At 36.8% G+C, this 13,018-nt stretch overlaps 1 protein-coding gene across 1 annotated transcript in view; it reads right to left on the bottom strand.

Annotated features, from left to right (window-relative positions):
- Positions 1 to 3,311: 3,311 nt before the first annotated feature.
- The window catches only part of DSG4 (desmoglein 4), a 28,646-nt gene continuing 18,939 nt past the window's right edge, over positions 3,312 to 13,018 (bottom strand). Inside the window, exons 11-15 of the mRNA XM_012656591.1 lie at positions 10,537 to 10,833; positions 7,628 to 7,767; positions 7,412 to 7,475; positions 5,721 to 5,929; positions 3,312 to 4,079 (exon numbers count right to left, since the gene is read on the bottom strand). Of these exons, the coding sequence (XP_012512045.1) occupies positions 3,312 to 4,079; positions 5,721 to 5,929; positions 7,412 to 7,475; positions 7,628 to 7,767; positions 10,537 to 10,833 (1,478 nt within the window). The remainder of the gene's footprint in view (positions 4,080 to 5,720; positions 5,930 to 7,411; positions 7,476 to 7,627; positions 7,768 to 10,536; positions 10,834 to 13,018) is intronic.

The raw sequence follows: 13,018 nt of genomic DNA, 5'->3' as shown, positions 1-13,018 counted from the left end.
GACCCTATCTCTACCAAAAATAGAAAAAAAAAATTAGCTGGGCAACTAAAAATAGAAAAAATTAGCCCGGTGTGGTGGCGCATGCCTGTAGTCTCAGCTATTCGGGAGGCTGAGGCAGGAGGATTGCTTGAGCAGAGGAGATTGAGGTTGCTGTGAGCTAGGCTGATGCCACGGCACTCTAGCCCGGGCAATGGAGGAAGAATGTCTCAAAAATAAATAAATAAAAATAAATAAATCCAGTGGGACGAGATGGTATTTAATTCTCTAATTACAGTGTCACTCTAGAACAATTTCTGCAGTTTATTCAACTGATTTGTTATTTTATAATGAACATTTACTAATAAAGTAGTGACTCTATTAATAAACAAATAAATTATTCTGAATTTCAATTTACAAATGAGTTTATGCCCTGTATTGTGCACATAATGATAAAGATGACAATCGTCTAGAAACACAATGGGAAAAGATTTTTTGAATGTGTGTCTGTGTTTATGTATGGAATACTACATGTACCAAAGAGAAGATAAAACTTTTTTTCTTATCATATATTTTTAATTGAAGAAACATACAAAACATTATTACATTTAGTAATATATTGCCATCAGAAATATCTAGTCCAAAAGAGGAAATTTTTTCAAAAATAACTTTTTTTCTTGAACAAGTTCATACTCCGTGTTCTTATCGTTTTCTTTTCCCTTTACCTGATAAGACTTTTCCAAGAGAACCAATTTATTCACTTAATAAGGCAACACCCTCAAGTAATTCCACAGGGCAGGAATATGACTCAAACTATGTGCTATTATATTTATTTATTTATTAAATCTCATTTCCCAGGCTTTGGGGTTCACTTGTTCAAACCTTAACATAAACACTGTATCATCTACTTCTTAGGCAAATCGACACCCTAACTCTTAAACAGTGAAGGAGAATCTTGGTTTATATTTGAGATCATGTTTAAAAATCAGCCACTTTCAGAAGCTTGAGTCACATATGAATGACACTGACTATCTTGGCATGGCAGAAATGTTCCTCCTCCCTAATAATGTTGAAAGAAAATGAAATGGTTCTGATCTTGTTTGCACAGATAGTATGAAGGAAGGCATCTCTTAGAGGTAGATCTCTTCTTTTGGAAGCACCTTTAAGTCTTCGTGTATTGATAAAAAGATGAAGAAAAAGTTCACAGGAAAATTTTCTTACCCTTCTCACCAGTAGTTTCACCTCCTTTTAAAATTTTAATCTGCTGGTTAAATGCTTAGTACTGTTTTATTCTTCATTTCTTAAATCTCAGTGTTTTAAGTTTGAATCCCACTAACACTTTACATTAATTATTCATTAATTATTTCATAATTCTTAAAATTATTGGTCTAATAGAATGCAAACTTTAAGAGAGAAATATCAATGTCAGGATATGCCACAGAATTGAGTGACTACCAGATGCTATGTGGCTGGTTGTTGCTTGAGTGTTAAATGACCAAGGAACCAATGCTCCTTAGCTATCCCATGGACTTCATCAATTATAGAGTAGTATAACTTAGCAGAAGCTTTTATGTGAATAATCAAAATAAGGAATGGCTATAACATCTGCCAGTACAGGTAATTTGGAAAATATTTGAAAATATGTAAATAACCTTCTAGCATTACTATGTTTTAGACATTCTGCACTTAAAATTCATAAAACCTATTTTCTTGAGAGATATTTTTTCTTCCGATTAGGAAATAGCAAAGACCATGCGATAGGCAAAATTGCATTTTTTCATATCTGATAAAGTTATAGCTTTGAAAAGCATTGTGGCCAGGGTATCTGAGCAATGAGTTCAAGGTTTTGTACCCCAACTAGCTGGTTGTGATCATTTAACCTCTCTATTTCTAGATTCCTTGTTTATAAAATTGGAGAATTGGGCAAGAAATGGTGTGAGATGCTTCAAATTCTACAATAGTTTTATTCATAAAGGAACAAAAAATAAGCAAGGAGCACTATAGTTCTTTCCTTTCACAAGGAATAAGCCCTGAAAATAAGTTTATTCCATTTACACTATCTCATTAGTCACATTGTAGAGTTTCTACTCTATACTATACATATTTTACAGAATTAAATAAAATTACCTTGCTAGAATTTCTTTTTCTCAAGCCAGCTTTGTGCCTAATAAAAGTAAGCAGTCTATGTGTTTCCATTTCATTCATTCAACATAAATAGTAGTGTTGGAAAGAGAAATACAACTTTGTAATGGACTTAAGTATTTTTTAATTATTCTTGGTAGGAACTTAGAGCCGTATCCCAGAGTTTTGTTTTGAGTCTAGAAATGAATTAAAAGTTCTATGAAGGCAGAAATCATGTCTGTCTTTTTTGCTTACATATTCACAGAGCCAAGACTAGCACTCAACACCTACTAGCTTCTAGGTAAATATTGTTGAATATATAAATAATTACAGACATGCTTTTGGAGAGTATCTGGTTGCTAAATGAAAGCTCTATGATTTGGGTCAAGGAAATTGATTAAACCATATTTCATATTTTTTTCTGACATAATTAGCAAGAGTAGGAAGATAATTCCCTGTGAGGGGGGAAAACTCTATACCACCCCTAAGAACTATTTCTACTGTAGGGTTGTCCTAATTTTTTATTTTTGCTATTCATAATTTACAGTTAAAGATAGAAATCAATAAAGTACAATAAAAATTTATATATCGATGTATTTTCTTTTGATGAACAATTTCTAGTGATGCATTCAGTTGGCAAACGCTTCTCTTATTGTATTAAGCATGCCCTATTACTTAATATTGCATATCTTGAAAAATCATTTTAAGAGACAAATTATTTCAGTTATCTATTGACAGACACTCCATATTCCTTTTCACTTTCCTTTCAGAAATGTACATCTCATTCACTTTTTCAATTAAAAAATTTTAATACAAATATTCCTCTAAAGAAAAATATGGCTAGCAGATATAGACAAGAATTCTTTTGTAACTTCCAAGAACAAGGGCATCTTGGTGTATAAGACTGGTTCTACAGGCCTCAAGACCTGTGGGATTCGCCGTGAGTTATGTACTACTTAGAAGACAGTATCAAAGGATGCAATATGTTTTCTTCAAGTTTTTGGGCACATTATTTAAAATCAGGAAGAATTAAAAAGGATTATCTAAAGTTCTTAGCCATATGTATCCTCAAAAGGATTTAATCAAAGAGCAGCATCGAACTTAGAATATTTGTTGACTGTTAAAATGATACATGGTACATTATATATCTTTGGTGCATATATTGGTGATTACAAGACGCAAGTTCTTCATACAGAATACTGGCTATAAAGCACTTACTGTTGGGAGTAATGTATGTTACTGTATCGTGTTACTCTGTGTCGAGATGTCATTGGGGATGCAGAGCCCATGGTTTGGCCTGTGGGAATGTCTGGACTCGCCACTCGTGCCACTTGAATTTCTGGCCCTACCAAAATACCACCACTCATCACAGGCCCTATACAACCCTCGGTCATGCTACTATTGCTCATGTCAGGCACACCAGGACTAGCCAGAATTCTCTCGGCGTAAATTACATTGTGTGTGTTGGCTAACTCTGCAGGTACACAAATATTCCCTTGAATATCATAGACGGGTGCCATTACTGTTTCGGTTACTATAATATTGGGTGGAAGCTGAGGATCAAAAACAATTGTAGTGGGTTGCACACATGGATCAGCAGTAGTGTAAGTCTCAGTCACTATAATATCTCCATGAATCATGGGTTCAGGTGTTGCCATTTCTGCTTGGAATTCAGCTTCTGAGGGAGTCATTCCTGAAGATTCATTGACAAAGTAATTAGGTCCCAGCAAGGGGAGGTCGGTACTGATAGGGATACAGGCCTGGTGTGAAGGAAATGGTTCAATTTCTGTGTCTAAGCAGATTTCAGCCAGAGTCCTAAATTTTGGATCTAAAGTTTCCATGCAGCTTTCGTCTAAGTCATCCACAATCCAACTGCAACAACCAATAGAGCCCACAGGAGACCCTGCTCCCTCGTGGTCATAAATGAGCAAGCAGTCATTGGCTGGTCGACCTTCATCTTCGTCTGCATAAGCATATGCTTTCTAAAATCAGAAAAAAAAGGCAATTAGAAGTTTCTTTTCCCTTCAAATAATTAAGGAAGAATGATAGAAATGCTTTAAAGACTTCTGATCTAAGATTTTATAGAATGAACTGATTAGTGGTATCAATCACTCATTTAAATAATTGATACTACTCATGCACATTCTGGATAGTATTTGTCACCTCCAATTTTAAGACGTAGTTTACAATTGCAGCAACATCTTCAACATTTTTTGCAAAGAACAGTGGTGAAATTCATGTATTGCCATATGAGATAAAATGGATTGCTATTTAAGCAAAGAAAACTTACTAAATAGGAATCCACAAGAGGATTTATTTACTCTTTGTGCTAACCTATTAGGCCAACCCAATGCCTGTGGGGCTTTTTTCTTTGGAATACTCCTATACCCATGATCCCTTTTCTTTCTTTTTTTTTAAATGGGTACATAATAGTTGTACATATTTATGGGGCGCATGTGATGTTTTGATACAAACTTACAATGTATAATGATCAAATCAGGGTAATTGGGGTATCCATCACCTCAAGATTTTATCATTTGTGTTAGGAACATCCCAATTCTACTCTTTTAGTTATTTTAAACTATAATAAATTATTATTAACTACAGTCACTCTATTGTGCTACTGAATACTAGATCTTATTCACCCTAGCTGTATTTTTGTATCCATTAACCATCCTCATTTTATCTTCCCTTCCCCCTATCCTTCCCAGCATCTGGTAACCATCATTCTACTCTCTATCACCATGAGTTCAATTTTTTGTTTTTGTTTTTAAGCTCTCGCATATGAGTGAGAGCGTGCAATATCTGTCTGTCATTGCCTGGCTTATTTCACTTAACATAATGTCCTCCAGTTCCATCCACGTTATTGCAAATGACAGGACTTCATTCCTTTTTATGGCTGAATAATATTCCATTATGTATATGTACCATGTTTTCTTTATCCATGCACCCACTGACGGACACTTAGGTTGATTCCATATCTTGGCTATTGTGAATAGTGCTGCAATAAATATGGGAGCAGATATCTCTTCAATGTACTGATGTCCTTTCTTTTGGATATATACCCAGTAGTGTGATTGCTGGTTCCCTTTTCTTAGTGAATGGGGCACTGGACTGAGAATAGGAGATCTAGCTTCTAGGTCTTGATCCATCACAAGTTGTGGTGATGCTGTGTTCCTGAGTTTTAAGTCCCTTTGTTCCCAATCCTGTCTTTTAATTTATTTATTTTTGTCCTTTCTATTGGAGGCACCTGGAGAACATGAAGGACATCAGAAAGAGAGGTCATAATGCACATTTTTTTTCTTGATGAGCATTCTCTTGCTTTACTGTTGCTATGAGAAACAAGGTAAGAAATCAGAAAGAAACAGAAGACGGAAAAATTGAGAAGGGAAGTGGAGAATGATGAGGGGTGCTAGCCTTTTTCATAGTGTATGTTTGACAATCGAATATGAAATATTGCTGCAAGTTGGTTTTATGTGTTTTAAAGAGAAGTAAAATATTTTTATTTGGATTGGGATAGGGTTCAAAATAACTGAAGATATTTCAGAAGGGCTGACTCTCATTATCACTATTCTTATGACTCAGTCTCGAGACTATTTTGTGTGTGACTGTGAGATGATTACCTCTGAGAAGTAGCTGTCCAAGAAAGCCATGTTGACCCCGGTGTCCGCATACTCCCGCAGGGTTCCCATGGTGGAACTCCTCTTCCTCACGGCTCCTGTGGCTCCTCCAGCCACGAGGCCGGTGGCTGTCCCGAGAGCTGTATTGAGTTCCACTCCTGATACACCCCCTTCAACCGTGCCTCCTCCCGCATAGGTGTTGTTGTAGATTTCTGAAAAGAGAGGGTGTTCCTATAACAGTGCTTGAATTGTTTGCATTGCTTATCCATCTAAAACATTGCCCGTGCTATCTGCTGGTACCACTACCACCACCACACAACAAAGAGTGAGTTCTGGAAAGCTAGGCAAGGAGTGATATGAATTATACCCATAATCTGCAGCCTTGATGACAAACAGAATTAAGTTAATAATACAGAGGGACTCGGCTATCAGACGTGGCCTTCTCACATTTGCACAAATGTCACCCTAGACTTACAGATGTAGAACTTGTCAAGCGGAGCTGCGGCTCCATGCAGGCACCATTTCCTGTGGTCACTGCCTGGGGCAAGCCACCCCGAGCCCATCTTAGAGGGCTTGACCCACTCGGGAACCCTCTGAAGTAAGGCCGGAGTGTGTTTGCAGAAACTAAAACTCATAGTCCTCCTTCACGCTGGCGCTGGATGGAGAGCTGGCTCTCATAGGAATGTTCAGCCACTAAGGTTCTTTGCACGGCTTGGGATACTGAGAAACTGTACTGAGATATTTCACGTCCGTTCCAGGGTTGGGCAACTTCTCTACCTTGGTTCAAGCGTTGCCCAATGGCTTGGTATTTTCAGTATTCTTAGATGTGCGTGGGACTGGTAAGGTAGGAGAGTGTAAGACACTGATGGTGGAAAAGCTTGTGTGAATTTAAGAAAAGCTCTTCAATATATTATTAGAACACATTTGCTGCTTTTTCTTTCGCTCTTTTTTTTTAACAGCTTATATCATAAATAATTACTACAGTAGCATGTACTCTGTGCCAGGCACTATTCTAATATATATTTTGTGATATACGTGTGTGTATATATATACACATACACATGTATGTTTTTATATCATATACATTCATACATTATATATAATATATAGGTACATCATATGTGTGTACTCATTTACTCCTAACAGCAACTCTTTAACGTAGGCACTATCAATTTCAAAGGTAAACTGAAGCCCAGTGAGGTTCAGTGTCTTGCCCAAGGACTTACTACTACAGGTCGAGCATCCCAAATCCAAAATCCAAAATGCTCCCAAATCTGACACATTTTGAACACTGACATGATGCTCAAAGGAAATGCTCATTGGAGCATTTCAGATTTCAGATTTTCAGATTTGGGATACTCAACCCATAATGCAAATATCTAAAATCTGAAAAAATCCCAAATTGGAAACACTTCTGGTCCCTTATTTCAGATAAGGGACACTCAACCTATAGTAAGTGGCAGAGCTAGGAATCAAACCCACGTCTTCCAATTGCTCCATCATACTTGACTGCCTGTAGTTTTAGTTAGAAAAATAAAGTGGCGACTTCAAACATGTCACATTCCCTCCGATTAGACAATCAGCCGAAAAGATTGACAGATTTTTTTTTCTATGAGGTGCTTTTACATGAGGTTGGTTTGGTTGAATAATTCTGCAAATTTTAAAAAGAAAAACAGATTTTGGTGTCTACTGACCAGAGGTATCCATACGATCTTGGGTGTTTGAGGCTGTCATGGGCGCACAGATATTTGACACATCCTGAAAAGGAAAAAAAAAAAATTAAAATTAATTCTTTATGATAAACATTTAAAAATTGACATCTTTTTATTTTCGTGCAGCATGTAATTGTCAAGACATGTTCAATTTCCATTGAAACCCCACTCTTTTCCAGAAAGTGATGATCCACTCACCCTGTCCTCAGGATGGGCCCCTTCTATTCTCCAGGTCTGCATCACTCCTTCTCCCCCCTCGGGCACAGGAGCAAAACTCGTCCCCAGGCCTTGTGGCTGTTTCCCTTTGCAGCAACACATGAGCAGCAAGAGTGGCGACACTGCCCGAGACAGTGATAAAGAAGAGCTAATACGAATTGCTTGGTTTAGGAAGTCATTGCATCATCATTTTTTTTTTTGTGGTGGCATTATATTTAGGACCCAGAAAAATACAAATGTAAGAAATATAATTTTTCCTTTAAAGGACTGAGTATAAAAATCCAAATTTGCAAATACAAAACCACCAAATCACATGGAACTTAGAGCTGGAATGGAGGGAGTTTGAGATCATGTAATCCACGTTCTTTATTGACAGATTTAGGGAAGTGAGGGCCAAGCTTTCCTCTAGTCCAAGACTCTTGAGATGGTTGGTGGCAGATCCAGGATTCAAATCTGGTTTTCTTATTTCTAGCCTTTCATGTACATGAGTGCATATTTGTATGTGTGTATGTTTATGTATATTAACCATCTGCGTATATGTGTATGTATTTGTAAGCTTCTGTATGTGTATGCATACTCTTGCATAAATGCGAATACTTCCATGGGTGTGTGTACATGCCTATGTATTTGTGTACACATAGAACATCTCCGTGGATAGATATGGATATGTATTTGCATATCCATATAGAAACTCATATATATAAAAGCATATGTTATAAATAAGATTGGATATAAGATACAGTTATGGGATCTAAGAGAGGACTCTTCTTCAATATTACATTTACATTTAAAATAAAAGTCAAATATTACTCACTAAACTTAATTGAGATATTTATATTTATTATTTTAAGACTTTGCCCACAGAATATAATGGAAAATTAAAGCTACCAAATGTTTCTGCAAACAGAAAATTTTCTGTCCTAATTTTTCTATCCTAACAGTTGCTCAATTCTACATTTTAATCCATAAATATAGACATTCCTTAAGTTGGGGTCCACTGTAGTTGCTTTTTATACTTTTTTAATTCTCCAGCACAGCATATATTTTACCGAGTGAGAATTAGCAGCGGTTACAGAAGAGAACATCAAAGCTCCTATACCAGCTTTAATTTCATTAAAAGAGTTCATTTGGCAATTTTACCATCTGTACCATGAACAATGAAAGGTCAAGTTATACATTTCCAGAGAGCCTTCTGGAAAAGGACTCAGACTAGAATTGGGAGCCTCTAGGCCACCGTTTCTATATTATGTTTCTGTGAATTTAGATGTGTGCTGGCTCATGCACCATTGTGGGCTTGAGCTCTGTCTAATAGAAGATCTATCTAATAAATCAAATGTTTTTCAGCACATACCAAATACAAGTACTATATGCATAATCTCATTTGGAACTAACAGCAGAAGTCTTAATTTGAAGTCCTTTGAGAATAAAAGGTTTGGGCTAAGACCCCTGCCCCCATTATCACACAGCCTTCTCTCTTAAAATAGACCATGGCTTCTCCATTAAAAAACAAGTGTATGAAGGGATATTCCCTGCCTATTCCACAATCAGTTTAACAACTCTCATGCTTTCTTTGACTGGGTCAGGAAAAGTCATGGAATTGTTACTGCTAGTCTGCTGGAAATGCAGCTGATACTGGGTTTTTAAAAATGAATGGCACATTAGCCTCACCAGAGGACTTAAAAATGCATATACTTGGGTCTCATCTTGAGTAGGACCCAAACAGGCATAACTTTTAACGACTTCCAAATAATTCTTATGCAACAGTTGAGAACCACTGACTTAAATGTTAGCTGACACCTCTACTCAATTGCTCTAGAGTCATATTCTGGGAAAATATCTCTAATATCATTTTGAGAATCACTCATGATCTGTGTGTATCCTTGAAAGCTGACAGATTATTTTAAGAAAGAAAGCCTACCCAAAAGTCAGTTGTTTTTTTTTATGCCTTAAAATGATAATGTTTTAATTTGTGCTCAGTCATTAAATCATGTTAATAATATAGTTTGATGAGTTTAATCTTCTTCAATTTTAGAACCCAATTTTTGATCTCTATGAAACCTGAGTATTGCAAGGGAACCTAGAATGCATGAAGTATCTCCCCTCTGAGGATCTGTATGTTTAAAAAAAATAGTGTGGACAGAGAAGGATCCTTTTTTGAAATTTTTGCTTGGGGACCTTCCCATGCCTGTGACCATGGTCTTAGTTCAGACACTCATCTAGAGCCCAGAGGCCAATCCCTTCTTCCAGGCTCTTCTTCTTGCCTCCTACTATGTTAGAGTGAGCAGGTCACCTGAGCTCACAAGTCCTCATGGACCCTTCCATGCCTGTGGACAGTCAGCGTATCATGAACATTCCTCCGCGCTGGCTCCCAGCCTTCCTCTTAGCTTCTACACTTCCTGACTATCCTGTGCCCTTCCATCCCTCTCCCCTGTTTGTCGCTCCCCTTTGTCCTAGATGGCCTTTCAAATTTCCCCACACTCCATCCTCCTTCTAAAAAAATGCTCAGCTTTCAGGACCCACCTCCAAATCTACTACCTCTGCAAAGATTTTCCTAACTTTCCCACTTTGACTTAATTACTTATGCCTCTATACTCTTAGAGCACTTCAATGACATTTCCATTATAGGATTTATTTTGTGCTTTTCTATATTATACTTAGTGATTCGCATGTGTTTCCCATCTGTAGGACCCTCACGCACCCTAGACCTTCTTAGTTATCATTATGGATTAAGTACATAACCTTCTCAGTCCCATTGTTTATTTCCAAGGGCACTCAAAAGGTGCTATACATACCAGAAAGAAAGGGCTCAATGCACTTAGCCATCCCAATGGGCCCGGCTACAGTCCTATTTTGAAGAACTCCTGAAAAGAATAATTTAATTCAGTACTTACTAAGCAGCAATAGGCCGCCCATAGACATCATGCCGATCCCTGCTGGTCCAAGACCAACATTTGAAACCTCAGTTTGGTCTTCAGTGACAGGTCCATATGTATCACTAGTTATGTCCCCTGTATGGATGCCTGTGATACTAGAGTCCAAGCACATGTGGTTGGTGTCACAATCACAGGCATATAACTGCACGATCTGTGACGAGTCACACACTCTGTTATAGCTGTCCTTCACTACGATGGGGATTTCATAAAGTTGCAGAGATAAAGGCTGCTCCGTCATAAGGATTGCAGAGGTAGCTGAAAAGAAAGAGAGGAAACAGAAATAAACTAAAATTCCTCGGGAGTAACCCTCCCTAATACTCAAAAATGACTTAGAACTTGATTTTTTTGATGTTCTTTTAGTCATAGAGCACCCTGTACCCTTTTTTTTTTACATTTATAGTTAATTGTTCAATAAATATTGCTTCCTGCTGGGTTGTTACTTCTACAAAGCAGGCAGGGACCTTGTTGCTTATTTCCAGAGCAACAGTACTTGTCACATAATATACACTCAATAAATATTCACCCAATGAATGAACAATATTGATTTGAAAGAAAATATTGGAAGTCTTCTATTTAGGATTGTAGCTTACAAAATACCCTCTTTAAGACTCTTACTTATTCAAAATTCTTGCTCTGTCATTTAAAATTATTCCAATAACTATTACTCTGCTAGTTCTTTTTGCTACCACTGCCTACGGGCTTTTACAAAAAATATTGCCTAAAACATGGGTTGGAATTTATTTATCAATCCAAGGAGGGTTTAAAGATGATGAATATGGTTCAGATACCTAAACAAAAAATAGTAACACACAATTTTTTTTTATTATTATGGTTTATTACCTTCAGTTAGTTACGTGAGAAGCCACCTATGTCTATCAAAATCTAATCTTGTGCACAAAGTATGAATTGGATCAGACAATGTCACAGCATGTTAGGTGAATTCTGTTCTACCATGCCAACACTGACACAGGGCTCTAGGAATATTATCTCTAGTGTGGTTATATTTTTTACTGGCAAATCTATAATATTTATAATATATCTCCGTGTAGAACATTTTTCTTATATTTTTAATTATAACACCTAGGATCTGAATGAGGAAAGAAGTGGTTAACAGTTATTATTTAAGAATGGGATATTATGTTTCATAGGGGGAGGTGAATTCAGAATTGTCTTGATGTGAATGGAATTGCTTTAATGTGCTTAGATTTTTAAATATTAAAATGTTTTTGTTGAAAAGAGCTAAACAGTTTGGTGGTAAAAACAAGTTGCCTAATTTCCTCCTTTGACTAAGTCTTTATTGGTGGCATTTCCCACCCCCCTCACCACAACATTTCAGAGTTTCTTCAGTCTGTGAATGGAGGAGCTTGGTGGCCTCAGAGAGGCCATTTCCTCTCACCCTAGGCTTGGCTGTTTGACCCGTACCCTCTGCTCCCCATAATGTCTTCCCTGTTGCCTCAAATGAATATGAGATTAGGGAGCTATCTTAGCCCAAATGAGGTCCTCTCATAGCAATTTGTTTTCTATTGTACATTTAACATTTTAGGAAAAAGAACCCAGAGGAGGTAAAATGTTATCTGAAACTTACTCTCAGTTTTTATCAGTGTCGGACATTCATTTTCATGTAGCTACAGTCAGCACACATACACATACTACTCTGGGATCTATTTTTCACTTTGCATTCTTTGGTTTACGCATGTCTTTGTATCTAAATACTTCGCATAATTCTAATTTTAATGGCTGTATATCATCACACCTTGATAATATGTGCCATAGTTTGCTTAACCATTTCACTGATGTGGGGCAATTGGAAAAAATTTTTTTTACCTTTACAAATAAGTCAGAATTTACAGTTCTTGTTAAAAACAATTTCATTGATCTTATGTGCTCTTAAGTGAATAGAAAATGTGTAAATGTATCTATGGGATACCAGAGTTTCAGAGACATTTATATGACTTGCTTGGAATTATTCAGAATAGGAAATTGTGACATCCCTAATTCTTGAGTTAGTCAAGAGTTCTTTTTATTTTAAACTGATCAAATATTGGTTTAGTGCCTCACTTATATAAAATGATGGCTAAACTGGTATTTATATTCTACTATTTGTAATTGCAATATTGATGAAACATTTTGACTTTTATTTCAGTTCAAAATTTTCCGGATATCCTGTGTGTGTACATGAAAGGGTTTTTTTCCCATTTAATGTTAATATGGCGAGAATTATGGAAACAGAAATAGAAAGCATTCCTAAATGACTTGACTAATTACTTTTTTGTAACTTTTATTTCAGCATATTATGGGAGTACAGATGTTTATGTTACGTATGTTGCCCTTGGTTCCCCCCCCAAGTCCGAGTTTCAAATATATCCATCCTTCGAGTGGTGCGCATTGCACTCCCTGTGTATACAAATACCCGTCCCCTCCTCCCTCCTCCCCCGTCCCC

This window comes from Propithecus coquereli, unplaced genomic scaffold (genome assembly GCF_000956105.1).
Source record: "Propithecus coquereli isolate 6110/MARCELLA unplaced genomic scaffold, Pcoq_1.0 Scaffold51, whole genome shotgun sequence".
NCBI classification, from domain to species: domain Eukaryota; kingdom Metazoa; phylum Chordata; class Mammalia; order Primates; family Indriidae; genus Propithecus; species Propithecus coquereli.
The sequence above is the reverse complement of the archived record's forward strand: the minus strand, read 5'-3'. Positions and strand labels throughout refer to the sequence as shown.